Below are 23,623 nucleotides of genomic sequence, written 5' to 3'. Positions count from 1 at the left end.
GGGGTCATATGTGGGTGGTGTGTGTGTGAGAGAGAGAGTGTGTGTGTGTGTGCAAGAGAGAGAGAGAGAGTGTGTGTGTGTGCGTGCGCGTGTGTGTGTGCGTGTGTGTGTCCTTCACATTGGGGCACAGTATGTTAATGAGCATGACTGGAGATGTGTTGTATCCATGTGAGGGCGGGCCTGATCTTGTGTCTGGTGCCAAGCCGTACTGCTGATGGAAGCATGTGTGTGTGGGGGGGGCTTGGTCTGCACATTATTTGGCGTAAATGAGGGCGAGACCTTGAGGTATACTCAGAATCTTTAATCATCGGCTTCCTCCCCCCCCCCTCTCTCTCTCTCTCTCTCTCTCTCAGACTTCCAGCTCTGCCTGTTTACCCAGCAGAGCCGTGTGGAAATTGAATCACAAATTGTTTGCTATTTTGATGCATTTAGTTAAATGAGCTGCACCGACGATAACATGCAAAGGTGGGAGCAAGTAGATGCCTCAATACACACAAACACCCTGGCATGTATGAAGCCCACCTGCATGGAATCAGCAACACTTAAACATAAAGTAGAGAGACAGACATTAGCCTTAAGGGTTGCTCCATGTGTGTATGTGTGTTTTGTGTGTGTGTGTGTGTGTGTGTGTGTGTGTGAGAGAGAGAGAGTGCGTAACTGTGTGCCTGTGTGTGTCTGTGTGTGTGTGTGTGTGTGTGTGTGAGAGAGAGAGAGAGAGAGAGAAAGAGAGAGAGATAGTATGTGTGTGTGAGTGCATGTGTGTGTGTGTGCACCGCTGCCCTCTGTCTGCTTGATGTCTGGCAGGAGGAAAATCTATATTAGCTATCTCACGCCGGTCCACCCAAGGGTCGGCTGTGGCCGGTGCTGAATCATGGCTGACACGCGACGGGGGCCGCTGCTCTTGCCGCCTCCTCTCTTGCCGCACTAACACCGTAGCCCTGGCGTGGCCCTGACCGCTCATATCAGCCAATTCAATCAGCCCCCATCACTCCCCCGCAGTTACATTAGTGGTGTAATGCACAATGACACAGTCGTTTTTATTATGAAGGGAGACAGGGTGAGAGAGAGAGAGAGAGAGAAAGGCAGAAAGAAATGGGGAGCATGAAAGAGAGATGTAGTAAGAGAGGCAGAGAGAGAGATGGGGAAAGAGAGAGAGAGAGAGAGAGAGTTTGGGTGAGAGAAGAAATACTACCACATCTTATCTCCTTCCCCAGACTCGGAAGACTGCTCTGTCACTTTGTCTTTTCCGCCACCTAGTTTCAACAAAGACTCTCCCTTTGTCGTTAAACAAAGTTGACTCTCTCCTCACCTGCCTTCCTCACTGGCATCTTTCAAATGAGCCCCTATTAATCCCCACCTGGCTGCCTACCACCAGGAGTTTACTCCTCTAGTGCCTGATTCAAGACGTGACAAATGGCCATCTCCATCATACCAAATGCATCATCAGTGATGAGGAGAGGACCATGGAGGAGATGGAAACAGCATCAGTGATGAGAAGACCATGGAGGAGATGGAAACAGCATCAGTGATGAGAAGACCATGGAGGAGATGGAAACAGCATCAGTGATGAGGAGAAGACCATAGAGGAGATGGAAACAGCATCATTGATGAGGAGAAGACCATGGAGGAGATGGAAACATCATCACTCATCAGTGATGAGGAGAGGACCATGGAGGAGATGGAAACATCATCAGTGATGAGGAGAAGACCGTGGAGGAGATGGGATGGAGAGAGTGATGAGGAGAGAACCATAGAGGAGAAACATCAGTGATGAGGAGAGAACCATGGAGGAGAAACATCAGTGATGAGGAGAGGACCATGGAGGAGAAACATCAGTGATGATGAGAGGACCATGGAGGAGATGGGATGGAGAGAGTGATGAGGAGAAGACCATGAAGGAGATGGGATGGAGAAAGTGATGAGGAGAGGACCATGGAGGAGATGGGATGGAGAGATTGATGAGGAGAGGACCATGAAGGAGATGGGATGGAGAGAGTGATGAGGAGAAGACCATGAAGGAGATGGGATGGAGAAAGTGATGAGGAGAGGACCATGGAGGAGATGGGATGGAGAGAGTGATAAGGAGAGGACCATGAAGGAGATGGGAGGAGTAAATAAAACATCTCATCGTGTCCTCCGTCACACCCATCGTTCCTTCTCCTCATCACTCTCTCCAGTGATGAGGAGAAGGAACGATGGGTATGACGGAGGACACGAGGAGATGTTTTATTTACTTTCCAGAACATTCTGAATAGACCAGGTGAAGGGATATAACATTGAGAGCATACAGGTGGAAATTCAATGAAAGGTTGCAGTAAGACTGCAGGAGGAAGAGAGAGAGCAGAGTGAGGGAAGAAGAGAGGGGAAAGAGAAGAGGGTGGGGAAGAGTTGTGGCTCATTTTGAACCACTTCACAGCGCAAGGTCTGATGTCTATTGACATGTCTCATCCACACAGAGAGTATAGCTAGGCAGATAATAGAAAAATCATGCAAATTGTGATACAAGCACCAAATTTGCCACAGTTGTTCTCTAGGGCAGTGTTTCTCAAACTTTTTCAGACCAAGGACCACTTAATCAATAAAAAAAAACTCACGGACCACCTAGCTAAAAAAAGAGTAGACCTACTTAAATAGTTATTTACACAATAGGCTTATTCACTGAGCCACATTGCTTATTTTCTTTGCACCTTGCTTATTGTGTCAGAGGGTTCATATGATTTAAACTGGCATAACGTACATAGGCAGCGTTGCAGAACTGTTTGGATTTACATACAAGTTGGTTCAATATGGTAAACAACTCTCTATATTATATTTTACCACGTCTGCTCGCGGACCACTTGGGTTAGCTTGCGGACCACCAGTGGTCCCCGGACCACACTTTGAGAAACACTGCTCTAGGGCATACTTAAAAAAATTGCCCGTTTGGCCGCTCTTGGTACGTGGACAGGTGAATCCATTGCGAAGACGCACATACAATTTGACCTCTAGGGGGCACTGCATTCAACAAACATGGCTTTTGGCTTTTTGGATGTTGTGTTAATGCATGTAGCCTAACTTTTGACTTGTATGCCCGATTTTCAAAAATGAGGTACTTTTGGAATCCTTGGATCCTCCTCTGTCTGTTACTGTTGGTGAAATTGAGCCAGTACATTTTGGATTTTCCAGTGGCCAATTGTTTTAGTATGCCCTAGAGAACAACTGTGCCAGCCCTACTAGTATTCACTATAATTTTTTCCTCACAGAGGAATTCTTTGTTGTGGCCATCCATTAGTCCTTTCCTATCGTGTGTCAGTCTGACCGGAGTCTTGGGGGGGGGGGGGGTATATTGTTAAAAGATGTTCTGAGCAGAACTCTCTGGAATAAACTTCTGTGTAAAATCATGAATGGGTTGCTTCACATGAAAGCACGGTTTTTATTTTATTTTGTTTATTTATTTATTTTTGTGTGAGGGAGTGGGGGGCTTCAGTCTACAGCTTCAGTCTCCAATGACCCATTTCTGGAACCTTCTCTCTATTGTGGATGTACTAATGCAGCCCTTACCAGCTAATACACATATCCTCTTAAAAAGCCCCTTCCTGGACCTCTCAGCTTTGTTTCTCTTGTTCCTATTTGGGGCTGTTTAGTTCCTGCTTGGATGTAAAAATTGAGTTATTTTGCCATTAAACAATATAACTCTGGAACATTTAATCACTTCTTCCACACAGGTGGAACAATGCTGTTAGGTTTTTTATTTGTATGACTGACATTTTGTTATTGTTCTTTTTTTCAGCTGGCTGGGTTCATTTACGCCTGTTATGTTGTCAAGCTCATTTCAGAGGAAGAAGACAGTTGTAAGTACCTGTTTATGTTCACTCCCTTTAAAGGTGCCATGTGTAATGTCTGCCAAAAAATCAATTCATACTCCACATTCCATAAAAGATGGGGCAGTATACCTCCAGAAAGTGAGTTGGTCTACCCTAGAGTAACAACCGAGACACGTGTATTGCAGTTTGGCTGGCAGTTATGTTGCCCGCATACCGCCTCCCATGGCCGAAACTGGTATTATGACAACGTCGGGCTGTGGCTAGTAATTTAACATGCTAATTCAGGTTGATATCTCTGCAGCACTATACCTTGTCAATTTTTTAATGACATCATCGCCCTTATTTCTTCTCATTCTTTTGATGCGTGTAGCTCATTTTTTGGATATTTTTACCTCAATTCTTACACATGGCACCTTTAATACACGTCTTTGGATGTATTTGTCTGAAAGCATTTCTCCAAGCCTCACACACATATGCCGTACATACTTCACTTCAGTTTCCACAATAGTGATGGCCTTGCAGTGTTGGCAGTGGCGGGAGGCATTTGTGCTGATCTGTAGCGAGCCTCATCCAAAGAAACACCCTATTCCCTAATTAGGTGGCTTGTGAGTCGGCTGCTTACTGTGAATCACATCCTCGGCCCCTCAGCTTCATCACAAAAGGGGCCCTGCGTGGAGAAACCACTCCAATTTTCAGCCCTGCTTTTATTTGAGGTTGACCCGCATATTCACTCCAAATTGCTGAAAATCGGCAGAGGCATGCCTCTCGCGTCGTGTGACTGATGCATCGGCTAAAAGAAACGTTTGGATGTAGTCATTTTGTCGGATTTAAAAGATTGCTTTTATTGATCTGGGAGCACCAGCTTGTGAATTGCTTGCCTTAAAAGAGAGGTGGGTGTGTGTGTGTGTGTGAGAGAGGAAATGACTCCCATTTGTTAAGATCAGGCATCTCTTGTGTGTGTGTGTGTGTTTGTGTGTGTGTGTGTGTGTGTGTGTAAAACCTCAATCACCTCACTCTAAGAGACACATGAATTATTCCCTCTGGTCCCTCCTCTTTTTAACAGATTAAAAGGTAAAATAATTGGAACAGAGGTCCTGCTTTGTTTTAGCCTAATATATAATTAATATTTATTGCCCTGGGGGAGGCCATGAGGGATGTGCAGCTGCAACAGCTGAAGGAGAGGTAGGGTGTGTGTGTGTGTGTGTGTGTGTGTGTGTGTGTGTGTGTGTGTGTGTGTGTGTGTGTGTGTGTGTGTGTGTGTGTGTGACTAACAGTCACACTGTCTGCGCTGTTATTACTGTTCGGTCCTATTTTGAGTGCTCATTATTAGGCAACGGCTAGTAGGTGTATGTGGGTGCATGTGTTTGCTTTTGTTTGTGTGTTGAGAGAACATTGCTCCCCCTCTCTCATGCTTCTTGTGTGTGTGTGTGTGTGTGTGTGTGTGTGTGTGTGTGTGTGTGTGTGTGTTTGTGTGTGTGTGTGTGTGTGTGTGTGTGTTCATGTCCTCTTTATTAGTTTTTGGCTTCCTAATCACACCTAGAGTCTAATGTTCAATAAAAAAATGTCTTTCTCCCTGGCAACATCAAGCTACATCACTTTCATTTAGCATCAATGAAGATGCCCTTAAGCAAGACATCCATCCACACTAGACAAGGGCCTGTGGTCTGGGCTGCCAGCCCTGGTTGGACACCCTCGATGTGGGTATCTTTGCCAGGGTTAGGATATGCAGGGCTAATTGATTTCCTTCACTACATGAAAGCTACTGTAGTCTGCAGAAACACAGACTTGTCGATGCGTCATGTTTTGTATTCTCCTGCCTCAGACTGTTGTATAAGGGGGTGGGAATATGTATCAAAAGTCTAATTCCTCATATTGGCGTAAGGTGCAGTGTAGATTAACTTAAAGGTATACTATACAGGTTAAGTAGGAGCTCCCCATAGAGTCGCAATATATTTATTCGTTATTTTACTGCCGTTTTACTGCCGTTTTACTGCCGTTGTAAATAGCCTACTTCTCGTGGCTTGTGTTTCCCCTGTACACAATGAAAATGCTTTTATAAATAGCTATATACTGACAAGGTAATGTTTCATGATTCTGTGTCAGATGTCTCCGGGCCTATTCTTGAAGTTGCATGGCTGGTTCTCTTGTTAGCGACTCGCTACGGTTGTGCTGTATGGCTATGCTAGGTGAACAATTCCACTATTACAAGTTTGTTTACCATCAAATTGGCTTCGTAATGGTTATATTAAGGTGAAAATCTTGCATAGTGTACCTTTAATGCCTGACATTTAGAAAGCCCAAATAATGTATCAGAAAACAAATACTAAGAACTTCATTGTTTAGTCAAAAGAAATGTTGGAAACTTAGACCTAGGGTATATTTTTGGATGAAAATGAGTGTAAGCTTTCATTGAGGACCAAAGCGATGTTAATCTGTGCAGTTTTTAGTACTTACACCTCATTACACACCTATGCTACTATGGAGAGGGTCTCTGAAGACAAACTGAAGTATTTCTACCTTTGTAAGTGTACAGAAAAGGTATAAAAAAATAACTGTTTGTGCAGTCAGTGCATTGCCTTTCTGTTACTCTAGTCGATGCCATCTTGTGAATAGAAAGTGTGTACAATAGGCAATGTCCTGACTGCACAACCTGCACAACTGCACAAGTCCTTTTTATACCCTCGATACACTTACAGAGTTAAAATTACATTGATTTGTCTGTAGGGACCCTCTCCACAGTATCCCAGCAGTGTAATGTGTTGAGCCTTGTCAGTGACTTAAAGTAGTGATTTACTTTGATGCAGCGAACATGCCCCTAATATTACAAATATGGGTACTATGGACAGGTTGAGGACAGCATTATGACATTCAGATTACTACTCTGAGCTCAGGGTGCTTGGTTTGGAGGAGTTGTTGGGCAGTTCTGGTGGTTGTGGTAGCGGCGAATCAGGCATCAGAGGCAGGATGAATACTGAAGGTAACCATTCAGCCTCCGAGTAGCATCGTTGCTCGGGATAATCCTTGCGGTGGATGAAGTTCCTCAGGCGGGACACCTCGCGTTTGTTGCTGTTGCTCTTGAAGCAGATGATGTAGCACTTGGGCATGAAGTGGCAGCTGAGGACCGTATAGGCGGAGATGAGGATCACGACCATCTCCACCGCCGGGAGGTACACGCCCGCCTGTGCCTGGGCGTAGACGGGCCCGAACACCACCCAGCAGATGATGTAGATGACCATGCTGAAGATGGTGAACTTGGCCTCGTTGTAACAGTGTGGCAGCTTCCGCCCCATAAAGGCGATGACCAATCCGATCAGGCCTAGGAGGCCGATGTACGCCAGCATGAGGCCAAAGAAGAGGAAGGAGCCCTCGTTACACTGCAGAATAATCTGATCATGTCCGAGGTCTTCCGGTTCGGCTAAGGGAGGATTTAAAATGAGCCAGACCGTGCAGATGACCACCTGGTGACACATACAGAATGCAATGATCAGGTAGGGCCGGTAGAGACAGCTAAGGACATCCCTTACCGACAGGACAATCTGAAGGGCCAGGAGGATCTTGAACGACTTGACCAGGATGCAGGAGACACACAGGGTGAAGCTGAGGCCAAAGAGCACCTGGCGAGCCTGGCACTGGAGGTTGTTAGGGCTGCCCACGAAGAGCACGGCGCTGACTAAGGTGCCAAGCAGAGAGATGAGGAGCAGGAGGGAGATGGGCCCATTAGAGGCCCTCACAATGTGTGTGGACCACTGGGCCAGAAACAGCACCAGCACCACCAGGGTCAGGAGCACGCCCAGCGCAGCAAACGACAACAAGACGATCGCAAAGTTATGTTTCCAACCAAAAAACACAATCTTTTTGTCCAGACACCTCCTCCGGTTCCCCTTTTCAGACCATTGGTCAGCTTCACATTTCATACAGTCCTTTGAATCTGCAGAAAAGGTGCATAGAGTAGATACATTCAAGAAATCAGTTGGTGGTTTACATAATATCTTAAGTCAAGTAGTTGTGATAAATTATCATATATATGATATTATGAAAGTACATACAAATATGTTGCTTTATGTCTATTATTCTTTACATTTGGCTATTACTCAATACTCTATAAAAATAGCCTATGTTTGTGTGTATATGTGTGTGTGGCTGTGTTTGTGTGTATGCATACTTGTTCCATTGTGTGTGTGTATATGTGTGTTTGGCTGTTTGTGTGTATGCATACTTGTTCCATTGCTGTAGGTGTTATGTTTGTGTGTGTGTGTGTGGCTGAGTGTGTATGTGTGTGTGTGTGTGTGTGGCTGTGTGTGTGTTTTAGACTTGTAGTCAAGACCGCCTAAACCGAGACCAAGACACTACCAAGACCAGAGGGTATCAAGACCGAGACCAAGACGAGACCAAGGCCAAGACAGACTGAGTCAAGACCAAGACAAAGTCGAGACGAGACCGAGACCAAGACCGAACAAAAAAAACAGCTAGCGAGCTAGTGTTACCAAAGTCCTTTTAGGCATGTCCCTCCACTCGGCGGCCATATTGCAACGCTTTTTGGGTACTCATCGGGCATCCTATTCAGCAGAAATGCACGTGCGCAAGGCTTCACCACACCAACCGTGCTCCAGTGTCGAGTTCACAACACATGATTGGCACAATGTCTGCACAACACAGCACATAATTGGCTCAAAGTAGTCAACTCACACCACATGATTCGCTCAATGTATACACATGTCGACATTTTGGCGAAGAAGGGGTGGGATATGTGTAGACAACGGCCATATTGGCGTTGCAAACTAGCCCCATGCATTTCTATGGAGGATTTTTTGAGTGCTGTGTCTCCACATTAGAAAGTCTCTGGTGTTACACCATAACTTGCATCAATTGAATAAGAGCAGCATACTGGGGCAGGGTTCTCAAGTTTTGAGCTCAGCTTGGAGTGAGATTGGGGGGGGGGGGGTGCACTCATTCACTAATTATAAAAAAAAATTGGAAAGAAGCATTAACCCTTTGAGACCTTGAATTTGACATTGTAATCTATACATCCTATATCTTGTTTTTGTCTGGGAAAGTATAATGCATAGCCTATGTCTCTTATGTCAGCCTTATTAAGGGAAACCATTTGTTTTTTTATGTCACCAGGAAGCATGTCAGTAGAAATAACTTTTCATATTTAGGTGGGATAGATTGGAATCTTGAAATATAATAATCGTGACGCTGGGATATTCTATGGCTCACCAATTTACGAGATGCAGGCCTATATGTACTGAGTGAGACAAATATTGTATTTATTAGGCTAATTACTTTATTCACTTGAGTAGCCTATATTGTCACTGAATCATTAGACTAAGCATGTGCATGCCGAAACCGAGGACAGCAAGTTCATTATACATTATGGTGGTTGGCAGGTCATTGTCTGCAGCAGTCCTGTATGTTTAGAAAAAAATGTAGGCCTATGTGTAGCATACTCGCTCAAATTGATAACACTCGTTAATAATAAGCTAATTTTCATTCATTGTTGACATGGTCCATGGAGGATCAGATGGGTGTCCCGGGACCTGATGAACACGGCGCTAAAAAGCACAAACGAGTGCGAAAGTTGCAGCCGTGACGACAGGGAAAGTGCAGGCAGCCACGAGAGTGATTGGTTGTGTAAAATGAACGTTGCTGATGTCTGGCTTACACAAAGCTATAACGACACAATCATTAGGTTTTCTTAATGACCGACAGTTTAGTTTAGTTTATAGATAAGAAATAATTTTGCCATAGGCTAGGCCAAATGTTCGTGAAAAGGCTTAATTTACACACCCTGTAAAGTACCATAAGTAGGCTGGTTTACCAAATGACACAGTTGAATTTCTGAATAAAAAGAATGTTGGTGCAGTTTTGAAATCTTAAACGTGTAACCCCACACAAGCATAACGTGGTTGTAGGGAGGGGATGTGCTATTTTGGAATTTTACCCGGATACAACGAATAGCCTACTATTTTTTGATTGGATGTCGGTGGCTATTTATTTTTTTGATTTTGCTGGTGAGTGGTGCGCTAGTTCTGAACCCTGCGAGAAATCCTCTCGTATCCCTGCGCCTCCTCTAATAATTATGCAGATACCTTGACATCCCTTGTAATATTTCTGCGTGAGAAATGCAAGGTGTGGTGTGTGAGCGTGTGAACTTGTTGAATTGCGTGTGTCTCACGCCCATTGCGTGAGACTTGAGAACCCTGCTGGGTAAGAGGTTCAGTCCCAGTTTAAATTAAATTTAAGAAGGTATTATTTCAACTACAGACAGAACAATGCAGAGACAGAGCATGTCATGAATGTGTGTGACTGTGAGCTCACTCACTGTAAATGTTTTCGTAGACTGGGTGAGATAAACTATGTAAGCTATAGCAATTGCATGACAATGATGAGAGAGAGAGACTTTGCAAAACTTGCATTTTGCAGAATGCTTCTTTCTTGCCCCTGGACTGCAAATTTCTTTATGTTCCGTGAATGCAAATTTAATGATGGCGGAATTCGCTGACATTATTAGCCTACTAGGTCTGACTGAGACTGACAGCTACGACGTAAACCTAACGTTTCGCGCTGGCTACACTTGCGTCTTTTGATTGGATGAGCGCCAGTTTCTTAATCACAACAAAATACATGTATGTCATTGATTGGTTGCATTTGAAAGGTTGCATTTGAAGGGCGTGAAAGGCGAAATAATTTAATGTTTTCGAATGTTATGTTTTGTATCATGGACATATTTGTTGCAAATCTCCCGACCACTATGTCGACCCGAGACCGCAAGACCAAGACAATGAGACCAAGACAAGACCGAGGGATCCGAGACCAAGACAAGACCAAGACCAAAGACGGTCGAGACTGTGACAAGACCGAGACCACGTAAAAGTGGTCCCGAGACCGGTCTCGAGACCAAGACCGGTCTCGAGACATCCAACTCTAGTGTGTGTAGCCTATGCATACTTGTTCCATAGCTGTAGGTGTTATTGTTGCATTTGGTGCATTCAAAGCAGCAAACAGGCCATTCATTTTTGGACACCTGCCTATGTCCTGGTTGACAGTTGGCAGAACACCTGGATATTACATTTCCCTGAAACACACAAACCCATAGTTTTGTTAAGTATGTTTTTTGGGTACACAATCACAATCATTACCGCTAGAGAAGCAAAATGTTTTGGTTCCGCTATTGCATCTGTTATAAAACACATTGGCAGCGCAATAACTTTTTAAAGACAAACATGAAAGAGAGATTAAGGCATTTGACATCATTACATTTTTTGGGGCGGGGTGAATTCGGGCTAGCTCCCAGACTCTCAGACCCGCCTCATAATCAACTTGCAATGGCGTGTTGCCCTAGCCTAGAAATCTAGACGCACCCTAGCGGCAGCAAATTAATTTGCTCAGCCTGTACGTCTAGTATCGAACCATAGGGATTCGATTGGCTGACGCTGTGGACTTCATCCAATCACAGCGCTCTATTTTGTTAGAGAGTCTTAAGGCGGGCTTAACAGGATAACGACAGTCCTGCGATGGTGAACAACAAGGAAGGTGGCTATGGCGAACGAAGAGCGGTTGTTTGAATTGGCGTTGGCGTCAACTTTGGAGAAGTTGGACTTGTGCTTTTCTTTGAAAGTTGAGCAACACAATGCACTTAAGTCATTCCTTTCGAAGAAGGATGTATTTGCCGTTTTGCCTACCGGATACGGATATGGTCGTAGCGCTGGCCTATTGCATGCCTAGGCAGTTTGAAAGACAATTCTCTGCCCGCCCCTTGGATTAAGCGAGGTGAATGGTTCGATGCCAGACTATACATGTCAATGATACAGGATGGCCCGCCAGGCTAGTGTTGCCCGACTGTTCTGATAAGAATCCAAGTTTTGCTACTTTGGCTCTACCTGCGGAATTTGCTTGATGGACAGCTGACTAGCCACAGCGATGGAGACTTCTGAGTGGTACCCTCCTACGACCACAGTGGTCTAAAATGCCCGGGGGCCAGTTTGCTCTCTTTGTTGGCCGGATAGACGTCCAGGTATTTCTGGGTAACCGCCACTGCGGTGGTGACGTCCGAACAGGTGTCCACTATGTGATAGCCCAGCATCAGGTTACCTAGCAGAGGCGAGCGGTTCACAGCCTCCACTGCTTCAACCAGCATCAGAGCCTGAAGCAACCGTGCCACACTATACCTGCATAAACACAACGAGGCGTATGAATTAAAACATCCTGCAAAACAGAACTCAGTATAGAACTCATGACTACACACCCACACACTTTATAGGGAGAATGAAACTTCTATGTATAAGAAACTTATATAGGCTTAACCCTAACCCTAACTACAGATCATATGGAGAATGAAACTTCTATGTATAAAAAAACTTATGTATGCCTATCTGTCTTCTGTCTCTACTATCTGTCTTTGAAATTAAAAAAAAATAATAATAATAATAATCTGAATGTTTATAAATTGTTTCAATAAATTGTTTTCTACATAAGTACATTTTATCTTTATTATTATTATTATTATTATTATTATTATTATTATTATTATTATTTAGGGTAATTATATGAAAGGGGTGCCATTTGCGTCCACAGCATTTAATGAGATGCATAAGGCACAAATTTGAGCTAAAGTGTGTTTCTATAGCCTTAAGCTAATTTTTGTTAAGTATCACACTGTTTGTAACTATTTTTCACAAGTGCATGGCCATTTCCATGTGTCCGGGTTGACCGACATGACATCTACATTTAAACTATCACTACGTAAATGTTTAAAACTTTTGTTATTTTCAGAATTAAATCTATTTTCCTGATGACATTAGACATATTTATTCATGTTTCTTTCGTTAACATTTAAGGATTTTTTTGAGTGTCTTGATTTTATTTGCCACCCCATCACATTTACTTGTCTGGAAATAGCATACTGCAAATAGCAAAATATTTTTAATAATGTCTGCCTGTAGAGTACCCAAGAACAGTAGAAACACTATCATTGCAAATTAATAATTTGCAAAATAAGCAAATTACATTTCTCATTGAAAGCATGTAGGTTAAGTCAATAACTTGACTATTATTGGATTACTAGAGCCATTTTATCATGAAATGTACTACCCGGTCATATACCACCCCATCACATTTATTATATTTCAATCCATTATACTTCAATGTGGAAAAAATAAAAAGTATGCCTGAGGTGGGCTGAGGTCGGTTGTGAAGTCGAGCTTCATGGGCCAAACAGATCTTTGGTCCTAAAATGTTTACTAGCCAACCGGTTTTTACAACCTTGTCACCATCACCTCCATTTTAGTGAGGGTAAAAAAAACGTCTAGTAGTATTATTAGGTCTTAACGAGCTGATATTAGTAGTAATAGTAGTGTTATTAGTGTTAGTATGACTTGTTGCTCACCTGGTGCAGTTTAGTTTAGAAGGCTTTCCATCCTCACCTTCCCTAATGTTAACACTCTCGTGCACTGGGAAGAGTCCCCCGATGATGATGTCGCCATCCTTCATGGCCATGAGTGGCTCGTTGTAATCAGAACACTCTAGACTCCCCAAACTCACCACAATCACCACACACATGTACCACAGTCTAACCTGCCTCATCATCTCTCACTGTCTATGAGTTAGTGTCAGCGTCAGTGTTCTCTCACAGCTCTCTCCACTGCTCTTCCTCTACTGCATGCTCTCTCTCCTTCCCCTAGTTAGGCAGTGGCTGGACTGGTTTGGCTTTCATCTATTTAGAAGCTCTCAGGAATGACAGCCACTCCATGCCCATGTCCAGTTGGGTGTTGCCCGTAACCTGAGTCTGTGGAGAGAAAAGAAATCTTCAGACGGAAACCAAAAAACCACATGATGCCACAGTCCAATAAAATTAGGTATGAGCTACACCAGGCGCGTAACTGAAGCGCTCCGTTCGCAACGCGTAAAATCCATTTTAGATGAATGGTCTATTTTTTCCGAACGTACGCCCCACTGTCACGTCTGTTGTAGCTACTTACATTGATTATAATGGAAGCTAACGCTTCAGTTACGCGCCTGGTGTAGCTCAGCCCTTACACTGACAATAAGTTATGCTGGAAAGAATCTTAATGGAGATTGTTGAAGTAGGCCCGTTTGTGCGCACGCGAAAATGGCTGATCGATAGGGCCCAATAGTCCCAATAGAGTACTTAACTTAACACCCAAGTGGAGTAATTAACATCTGAATAGAGTTTCAGAGAAGCCCGGTAGAGCCATAACGCTCGAGACTATGCCCGTTCTGTCTATTCTGTGTAGAATGACAGGGTGACTACTTCACAGAATCCCCCTTTATCCAGCTAAGGACAGCACCAGTACTACAAAGAGCAATAGTACTCACCCTGAAGAGTGCTCTGTGAACTGGGAAATGAGGCTCTTACCACAAACCACAGATTTTAATATCGGACTATGCCAAATAGTAGTTCAGGCAGGGACATGTACAGTATAGACATCATGTATATGTACATTCACTATGGAATCCCAATGTTTACTTATTTAATCTCTTCTGAGATCATTTGGGTTAAGACGGAATGTTGTGTTCTAATGAAGTGGATGTTCCACTTCAGTATACCATTAGGCATTTTCATTACTGCAAAAGTCAAAAGCGCCCGTCTGTGAGTTGAAAGATAAAAGCAAATCTTTATTTAACCCCTTGAAAAATATACATGCAGGATCCACAGTGCATATTTTATTTTACAATGATACTTCCAATATTGCACACATGGTGATACTCTAAGTCCCACAATTAGTCCTCCAAAGAATACCATACCACAAGGTAGTCATAATTTTCAATAATTCATCATTGTAGATTTACTACAAAACAGTTTTCAAAAAATTTTCCAGTTTTTAGCAAATCTGCTGCAGGAGTATCGATGCAGGAAAACGAGACCAAAAGCAGTCTATCGCATATCATAATGTCACAATTTCTGATCTTTAGTTAGTCCAGTGTTGGAATTGTCTAGGAGAAGGGAGTTGTCAAAGGGCATGTGGTGGGTCGGCAGACGGGCCAGGAATCCGGGCAGTTGTCATAGGCAGGTGATGGGGCGGTACGGGCCAGGAATCCAGATAGGGGGACAGTTATAGGGCAGTCGAGGATGGGACTTTAGGTGAGATGGGTGAGAGGAGGGCCAAGCACACGGATGGTTGATGACTGGTGATGATATACCTCACAAGTGAGGTACAGTAAGGGGGAAGAAAGAGAGATGTAGAGTGGGTTAGTATTGCTGAAAATCCAAATGGTTAATGCCAATAAGTAATCAGTGGTACTATATATTGTTACAGTATACCATAGTGAGAATAGGCAAGAGAGGGAGAGTTGAGAGAGAGAAAGAAGGGGAGAGAGGAGGGGGGGGGTTGTACGGCATGGCACATGAAAAGTCCATGACAGCACTATGCTATAGCAGCATAACTAAGGCATGGTGAGGGGTAGTAGACACCAGCACAGGTATGGTCAGTGACCACCATCGCACGTGTGACTGAGGTGCCAGTCACACAAGGACTCAGCAGGGTGGTCCATTCCAAAAATCCCTGAGGTGGGTGAAGTTCCACACCGCACCATACCTAACTATGGGAGGCAGTAAAGAGGTATGTTTTAAGTCTAGACTTAAAAATAGGGAGGGTGTCTGCTAGTCGAATTGGGGAAGGGAGATTATTCCAGAGGAGGGTTGCACGATAGCTGAAAGCTCTGCCACCTACCTTAGTTTTTGAGATTCTTGGAATTACAAGAAGGCCAGTATTCTGTGATCGTAGCGGTCTGGGTGGGTTATATGGGACTAGGAGATCTTTAATATATTCTGGTGCCTGGTCATTAATGGTTTTGTATGTTAGAAGTAGTATTTTGAAGTCGATGCGACTTTTAACTATGAACTATGTTCATATTTTTTAGTTCTAGTGAGTGTGCGAGCAGCTGCATTTTGGACCAGAGTTGTCCTTTAAATATTGTTAGGGAGTTTGATAGTTCCTCTTTCAGGAACACATTTCAAGGACACTGTAGTAGGGAGGCAACTAAGGAAGATTGCTGTTTTAGTCAAGGCCACTAGCAATGGAGGACCATCAAGGTCTCAGATTTGAAAAATTCTATCAAAAACTTATCAACATCCTTGCCAGTTCAATCACCAGCTAGTGTATTGTTAAAGCTGGGGTCATGCTCATTAATTTCTGTAACTGTCTGAAACTGTCTTTTGGGAGTTTATGCAGACATTTTCCTTATTCTTATCTGCTAACTGAAGTTTAAATTGAACTGAACTATATCTCCCACCCCCAACCACAGTCTCTCATGTGACAGATAAACAGTAATGTTCATAGAGTATCTGGCTAGACAGCAGCAACCATACACTTATACAAACGTATAATTGATACTGTATGTACCAGCAACAACACGTCTACCTCCTTGCCTGTCTTTTAACTTTCTTGTCCCGACCCTAAATCACTTGCTTTACTCATTGCCTCCCCCACTCACCTCCCCCTCCCCACACCACTACTCTCCTAAGAACTCTCCTCTACACCTGTACAGAGAGCTTGCAAATGAAGCTGTTGCCTGCTGGCAGCGGAAGTGATTAACGGCGTCACCGGCGTATCGGAAAACTTTGATTCCCCTTCGCAAATGAAACATCGCCTGAGACACGGCCGGCGTCTCTTAATTTGGCCAAACACGCAGGAATAACATTGTCAAACATTCAGCATACAACAACAAGACCCCCCCCCCCACACACACACACACACACACACAACCCCTAACAACCCCCAACCTCATCCCCATCCCAAGTCGGACGAATGAGAGCGATATTGATGGTTTGATCCCTTAGGCATGAGGGAACACTAATCTGGGGGCTGCAGCAGCTATTAAAGTTCTAATTAATATAGTACATGAAGCACCTCAGCCAAGGTAATGAACAGCCCGAGCCAATCAACGCCCTCGCGCCATAATTACAGCTACTATCAAGGGTAATGTTCCAGGGGGGGCATTTAAAAAAAAAAAAAAAGGATGGTATTTAAAACGATTTTTAGCTTCTTAAAGTGGAGAGGGAACAAGAGAACAAGAGAATGAGAGGGAAAGAGAGAGAGGTGGTGAAGAAGCATCCCCCCCACACACACACACACACACCGCCGCCATGATAGAGTAAGCAGAGGATGACTGATACAGGGAGTGAGACAGAGAGAGAAAGAGGGGGGGGGGCGGTGCTTTCTGCATTCATAACAAGAAAATGAGGTCGTAGTCATTGTGTCCCTGTGTATGGGACAATTGCAATCAGACTCAGACAGCAGAGTGCCGACATGCGGAAACTGATGAGCTTTCCTCTCTCTTCCATCTCTGATGATATTTGTTGAACTCATCATTTGGCGAGCAAGCGGAATGTTGAACCAGCACAGAGGGGAGTGTAAAAGACGCTCCTGTTGTGTTATATCTCCTATCACTACCACGCCTCCACCAAAAACACACACTTGAACAAAGAATTGGCTGCTTAAAAGACTAAATCAATGTGCTTTGTGTGTGTGTGTGTGTGTGTGTGGGGGGGGGGGGGTATGCAGTATTCCAGTGAGCTCTAGTGGCATTTCCAGTAAGCATATTTTGTCACAAACCCATACAGCCAGGATTTGTTTTAGTCTTCCACAACTGAATATCATTTTTTCATTAATTAAGCATACATGTATAGCCAGGAGGTATTAAGCCATTAGGACCTTTTAGAGAGTATTTGCCATATCAAAAGCAGGAGATATTTTAAAAAGAGCATTTGTACTGCAAACATAATGGCTGTCTGGCATTAGCAATGTAGCCTGTGGATAAGTTCATACAGTTCACAGCGCCTACAGAAGGTCGTTCATATGCATTTTCCCCTTTAGTGTTATATTTCACGATGCATATGTGGTTCATAGCTGTATAATGATGAGGACAGTTTCATAATGCAGGGAGCACATTTAAATATTTGTTGTAATACACAGTCAACATTCCAGGCGGCCTGTAGCCTAGCCCTTTGGGGGGGGGGGGGGGGGCGCAGTTTAAATCTCCGTGCATTCGTATATCCACTGTGGTTTATATTGATTTTATTTCACAGATGAGGAAGCAGGCCATTGGTGGAAGGCTAATTATCATATTCACGGTCGATTTTTTTTTTTTTTTTTTTTTAAGGAGCCCCCCCCCCTTTTGTCCACACTCGCGCTGCAGCAGTAGATCTGCTTGGCTGACCACAGCATGCCTAAGCTGACCTCTGCCGCCGCCCTGATAAGATGGAACAGGAGCCCCAGAGACAGAGGCACCGAGAGAGATCTGTGGGGATTTAGGGATTTAAGGAGGAAGAGGATGAAGAGGAGGAGGAGGGTGGACAGCACCTCTCCCAAAATCTGTCGTTAGAAAGCTAATAACTTTAAATCTTACTTCTGTTCTCTTATTTCTTTGGTCACCTCCCTCTCTCTCTCTCTCCCTCTTCTCTCTCCCTCTCTCTGTATTCTCTCTTTTTCTTTTCTTCTCTCTCTCTCTTCGTCTGGCTCCTTTGATTTGGGCTGTGGAAAAGCTCATCAGTCTAATTCCGAGGGCTTATCTCCCCGTGTTCGTTTGTCGGAGAAACAGGCTCTGGCTCTGGCCAACATGGGATCGTTATCGCCGCACTCCCCCCGGTGCTTTGTGGTCCGGTCCAGATAGACCTGGACCCGCTGCGGCTTCAAACCCGTTGGCCTGTGGGGTCGCCGGCTAATCCTGTCCAGCTTGTTATTTTACCCCCGCTTGCTAATCCAGCGTGGAAAAGAGAGAGTGTGTGTGTGTGTGTGTGTGTGTGTGTGTGTGTGTGTGTGTGTGTGTGTTGGAGAGTGAGGGTGGATATCACACCCAGCCCAGTTCCCTGTAGTCGGTCCCGGCGACTGATCATCCACTGTTCGGGATTATCACTCTGATGTAGGCTCACTGCCATCTCCACTGCCATCTCCACACACACACAAGCATTCTCAAACACACACACACACACACACACACACACACACACACACACACACACACACACACACACACACACACACACATACATACAAACTCACTCACAAACACAGACACGTTGTAGATGAACAGCACGACCTGATTGGATGCAGTGATCAAATTGTCTCCCTTCTGTGCTTCTCCCTACTTCCACTCTCTACTCTGCCCTTCCTTTATCTCTCACTCTCTCTCTTTTTCTTTCTCTCTATCTTTCCCTTTCTCTCTATTTCTCTTTCTGTTTCCCTCTCTCTTTCTCTTTCTCTCTCTTTCTCTCTTGCAGTTGACTTTATAGGCGGCTTCGACTCCTACGGATATCAGGGCCCTCAGAAGACATCGCATTTGCAACTACAACCGATGTACATGTGAGTGGATGCCTCCTGCCTGCCACACACACCAGTCTCTGGCCACACACACACACACACACACACACACACACACTCACACTCACACACTCACACACACACACACTCACACACACACAGGCCTCCATCCTGCCAGACACCAGTCTCTGGCCTTGCACTCACTGCTGCAGTTAATGCTGCTGTTGTTGTTGTAACCAGTCAAAGCCTTTGTGGAGCACTCCCAGTCCAAACCACACACACACACACACACACACCCTTCTGTGTTTACCTCCTCCGACACAAATTGGATGGATCGTAGTATCCTGCAGCGCATTCAGAGAGAGTGTAGTCAGACGAGAGCAAGACACAGAAGGAATACTCTTCCCAGGACTCCAGAAAGAATGAGAAGATGAAGAGAATGTGTGTGTGTGTGTGTGTGCGCGCGTGCTTGCGTGCGTGCATGTGTGTGTGTGTGTGAAATCCCAGGGAAAAATGATATCACAGTCAACACAGGCTGGATAATAACCTGGGTCAACAGGAGGAGAAGAAGGCAAGCGTATGCTCCGAGGAGGCCGCCGGCTTTAGAAGTTGTAGGAGGGGGACGCGCTCGAGTGCACCCAGGCAGGAGCTGCGGCGCACTCACACAGAGGGGTTAGGAGGATTTCCCCTCTTATTGACACTGATGGACTGGAGATAGTTCTGCTCTCTCAGCTCACAGTGTACAGCACACAGAGTCCAGTACAGTAGTTCATAGAGAGAGAGAGAGAGAGAGAGAGGAGTTAGTATGGATGAATAGTTTGTGTTAGTCGAGTCATTTGAATCATATCTGACTGTATCCAGTGATTCATAGTTCTTCTCTCCCAGGTTTGAGTATACAGAAAAGTCCAATACAGTAGCTCATACAAGACATATAGACAGAGAGGGGGGGGTGGAGAGAGAGAGTTAGTATGGATGAAATGGTATGTTTTAGTTCACATTAATCTGAGTGATATCTAACTGCATTCTGTGAAACCAGTCATTCAATGTGCACATTAGTCAAGTGTGTCTCTGTTCAAATTATGCTGAAAAATTCCATAGTTTGAACGGCTGCCTCTATTCCTTCTGTTAAAATGTTGTGATGCACCACTTCATTCATCTGTCAAAGCTGTCATTTAGCTGAGTAAAATCCCCATAGTTAATACCAGGCTAGGCTGGGTCATTTCAGCAGGTGTTATATCATGGGCTCTTTTAGCTGACTAAAATATCTGGCCCATTCCAACAGCTCCTCTCCCCCTGGCATTTGTTTATATTGCTGCTTTAATTGAGCTCTGTGGCTGTGTGGTGAGGAGGGAGCTAGCTAGCGGAGATCATTAGCCGATCTCCCAGGAGACTGCCCACAGTGCGTCAGGCATTCCTCCGACTTCACCCAAAGTCACCTCCAGAGAGTCCTATCGCCCTCCCTCCGCGAGGCGACAAGAGTCCAGGCTGATCATGTATGTAAATGCCCGGCAGGGTGGCTACAACCTCCCAGTCTGTGCCAATTACCAGGCACCGAGCAAGGAGCCTGTGGTGATGGGCAAGACTAGTCTGGGCACAACCTCACCCCTAACACACACACACACACACTCTCTCTCTCTCACACACACACACACACACACACACACACACTTACACATACACACACACACACTCACTCACACTCTTACACACACACACACACACACACACACACACACACACACACACACACACACACACACTTACACATACACATACACACACACACACTCACTCACACTCTTAAACACACACACACACACACACACACACATATACGCATACACACGCACACACACACACACACAGGGCTGTCGCTCCCCAGAGACATCCGGGCACAGCTGATCTGACTGGGCATGTGAGTGGCGTTTGGCGAGGGTGGTAAAGGGGGGGGGGCTCTGTGAAGTAGTGCCAGCCTTTTGGGCAGAGGGTAGTCGAGAAGAGCATCCCATATTGCCCTACATAAACACAATGGCATTCCCCTTAATAAATAAAGACATTAATGGGCAGATACATGTGGATTGCTTGTGGTGAGAATCCAATACTCTCTTCACCATAAATCACCTCCTCTTTGTGGGCTAAGAAAGGTGAGGTAATGGCTAGGGAGGCGTGGCGGCCGTGGCCAGACTTGGACCAATTCAGAGGACAATGTGTTCCGTCTGATCTGGGCGCAGATTGGCGTGCTGGCTGCCCACTAGCTGCCCCCCTCTTAGTGCCACGGAGCGCACTCGGGTGCCAGAGAAACAGGGGAGGGGCAGCAGCCAGGAAAAGTTAAGAGAGGAGAGAGAGAGCACAGCCAGCTCAATGGGTGTAAAGTTTTCAGTGAATCTTGTTTGCAGGTTGGAAAGGGATCTTAAACACTCTCACAGTTTGAAAAGTTGACTTTGGCTCTGTACGAGGGGTCTTGATTAGAGAACTTCTGTGTACAAGAAGACCACTGTTTCTATGCCAAGACAAGCTTTTTAGCCGTCAGTTGGACAAGTGAAGGCCCAGGAGGCCTCACGATGAACGGTTTCAGAGTAGAGTCACATTGTCTCTTTGATAAACGCCATCATGTTGATTGCATCTGACGAACAGTATTACATCAAACACAAATGTAAACACAAAGTATGAGGATGGAGACAAATGCAGACTGTCCACGGGACAGTTAAGATTGAGAGCGAGATCCACGAGAGGAGTCCAGCCTTGTGTGCAGAGAGCAGACGGATTAAAACACGGGTGATTGGAGATTATGTCATTTCAAATTAAAGGAAGTGGATTATTCCAGTGGTGAAGGGGATTGTGCCACTCCATTAGAGTGTGCACGCACACGTACACACACACACACACACACACACACACACACACACACACACACACACACACACACACACACACACACACACAGACACACACACACACACTTGCTCTCTCTTCTATAATCATCCAGCATGTCTGTATTGTATCTTGTATTGCACCCTATTATGATATGGCTTCCTCTCAAAAACTATGAAAAGTCCCACAATGTTGTAAAGACTCTCCCTCTCACTTGTCCTTCACAATAGCTGGTGATAGAGAGCCAAGGGGAAACATTTAGGCAAGATGAGAACTTTACCCCGACGAGGATTAAATCTCTTAGTCACTCTAGACATGTTATAGCTCACACTATTATTAGATTGAAGGTCAGGTTTTAGCAGATTGGACCTTTTGGCAGAGCAAATCACTGAGACGGAATCGAAGTGGAGCTCACTTCACTCACACACAGAGAAGAGAGAGAGAGAGAGAGTCGGCCTGACTGATGTGTGGGTCACATCCCAGAAAGAGTCCATTATTAAAGCATGATAGTTTCTTCACAGCTCTGATCAGTGTCAATGGCAGTAAGTTGATATAGACGTTTTGTATTGCAGCTGTGTAGGATGTACAAGATGGTTTATAATGTTTCTTAAGCATATTAGGGAATGTTGGTGTGAAATGTGGTCTTGCTCACAATCTACTTTTGCTCTCGTCTCTTTCCTTTCACAGGTCGAAATAGCAAGGACACACTGCCTTATGAACCAATCAAATAGGAGAAGGAACTGTCGTTGCAACAATTTTTTTGTCATCTTTCTTAAATGTCTTAATGCTGATAGTGTCTTACAAATGTACCTGAGGAAGGGCCGGACATCGACACTTTGACCTGTGACCTGAAAGACCCAAACACATGAATGGACAAAAAAGCTAATGAACACACATACACTGGATTTCCTTTGTTTTTGCCCTGCCCTGTTTTATTTTTTCTTTAATCATTGAGCCGGTCCCTCTTCTGAACTGGGGAGTAGGAGTGTCTGCAAGAACAACAGCGCCCCCTGGAGGACCAAGATTGCAACTGCAGGCCCTTGCACCTACATATAATGCCCCCCCCCCCTCGTTCTTTCTGATGGCAGAGAGAGTGGATGGAGAGAGTGCATGGATACATTTTGTTGGATGTTACCTGGAAAAGGGGGGTTAGGGTGAGAGTGGAGGGTGTAGTTATGTGTGTGTGTGTGTGTGTGTGAGAGAGAGAGAGAGAGAGAACTAGAGTGTGTGTGTGTGTGTGTGTGAGAGAGAGAGAGCGAGAGCGTGTATATGTGGAGGGGGGTTTTAGAGGGGGGGGGGGGTGCTAGAAAAAAGGGAACCTTTGGATATGTGCCATGTATGGAAAGAATTGTGAACTAAATGAGTGCTAAGTGTGTTATCTTGAGTATAAATACTGTTCACTTTAATGAATGTTCAATAATCAGCCATTAAGGCTTTAGTCATCCAATGTAGTTCAAGCAAGACTGGGTGGAAGAGAAGCAGACGTATGGTGTTGATGCCATGATTGACAGGTGGCTACTCGTAGCAATGGCGGTTGGATCTATCGGAGCCATTGTACTGGGGAGGTGTGGGGGCACACAAATGTCTTTCCCAACCAAGCTTTTGTTACAGTACTCTACAGTGGATGTATTTATCTTGAAAGTGCCAAGACTAACTGTTCCAGGTGGA

The 23,623-nt window shown here is 44.8% G+C and overlaps 1 protein-coding gene across 1 annotated transcript in view; it reads left to right on the top strand.

Moving 5' to 3' along the window:
- nkain2 (sodium/potassium transporting ATPase interacting 2) overlaps nucleotides 1-23,173 on the top strand; it is a 161,700-nt gene extending 138,527 nt beyond the window's left edge. The window contains exons 5-7 of the mRNA XM_076272199.1: nucleotides 3,770-3,830; nucleotides 19,045-19,126; nucleotides 22,643-23,173. Of these exons, the coding sequence (XP_076128314.1) occupies nucleotides 3,770-3,830; nucleotides 19,045-19,126; nucleotides 22,643-22,652 (153 nt within the window). The 3' untranslated portion in view covers nucleotides 22,653-23,173. The remainder of the gene's footprint in view (nucleotides 1-3,769; nucleotides 3,831-19,044; nucleotides 19,127-22,642) is intronic.
- Nucleotides 23,174-23,623: the final 450 nt, after the last annotated feature.

The sequence above is a fragment of the Alosa pseudoharengus genome, unplaced genomic scaffold (assembly GCF_046254945.1).
Source record: "Alosa pseudoharengus isolate Yale_2024_CS ecotype anadromous, Long Island Sound unplaced genomic scaffold, YU_APseudo_1.1 YU_APseudo_1.1_scf_7, whole genome shotgun sequence".
NCBI classification, from domain to species: domain Eukaryota; kingdom Metazoa; phylum Chordata; class Actinopteri; order Clupeiformes; family Clupeidae; genus Alosa; species Alosa pseudoharengus.
Note: the sequence above shows the minus strand (reverse complement) of the source record. Positions and strands in the feature narration are given on the sequence as shown.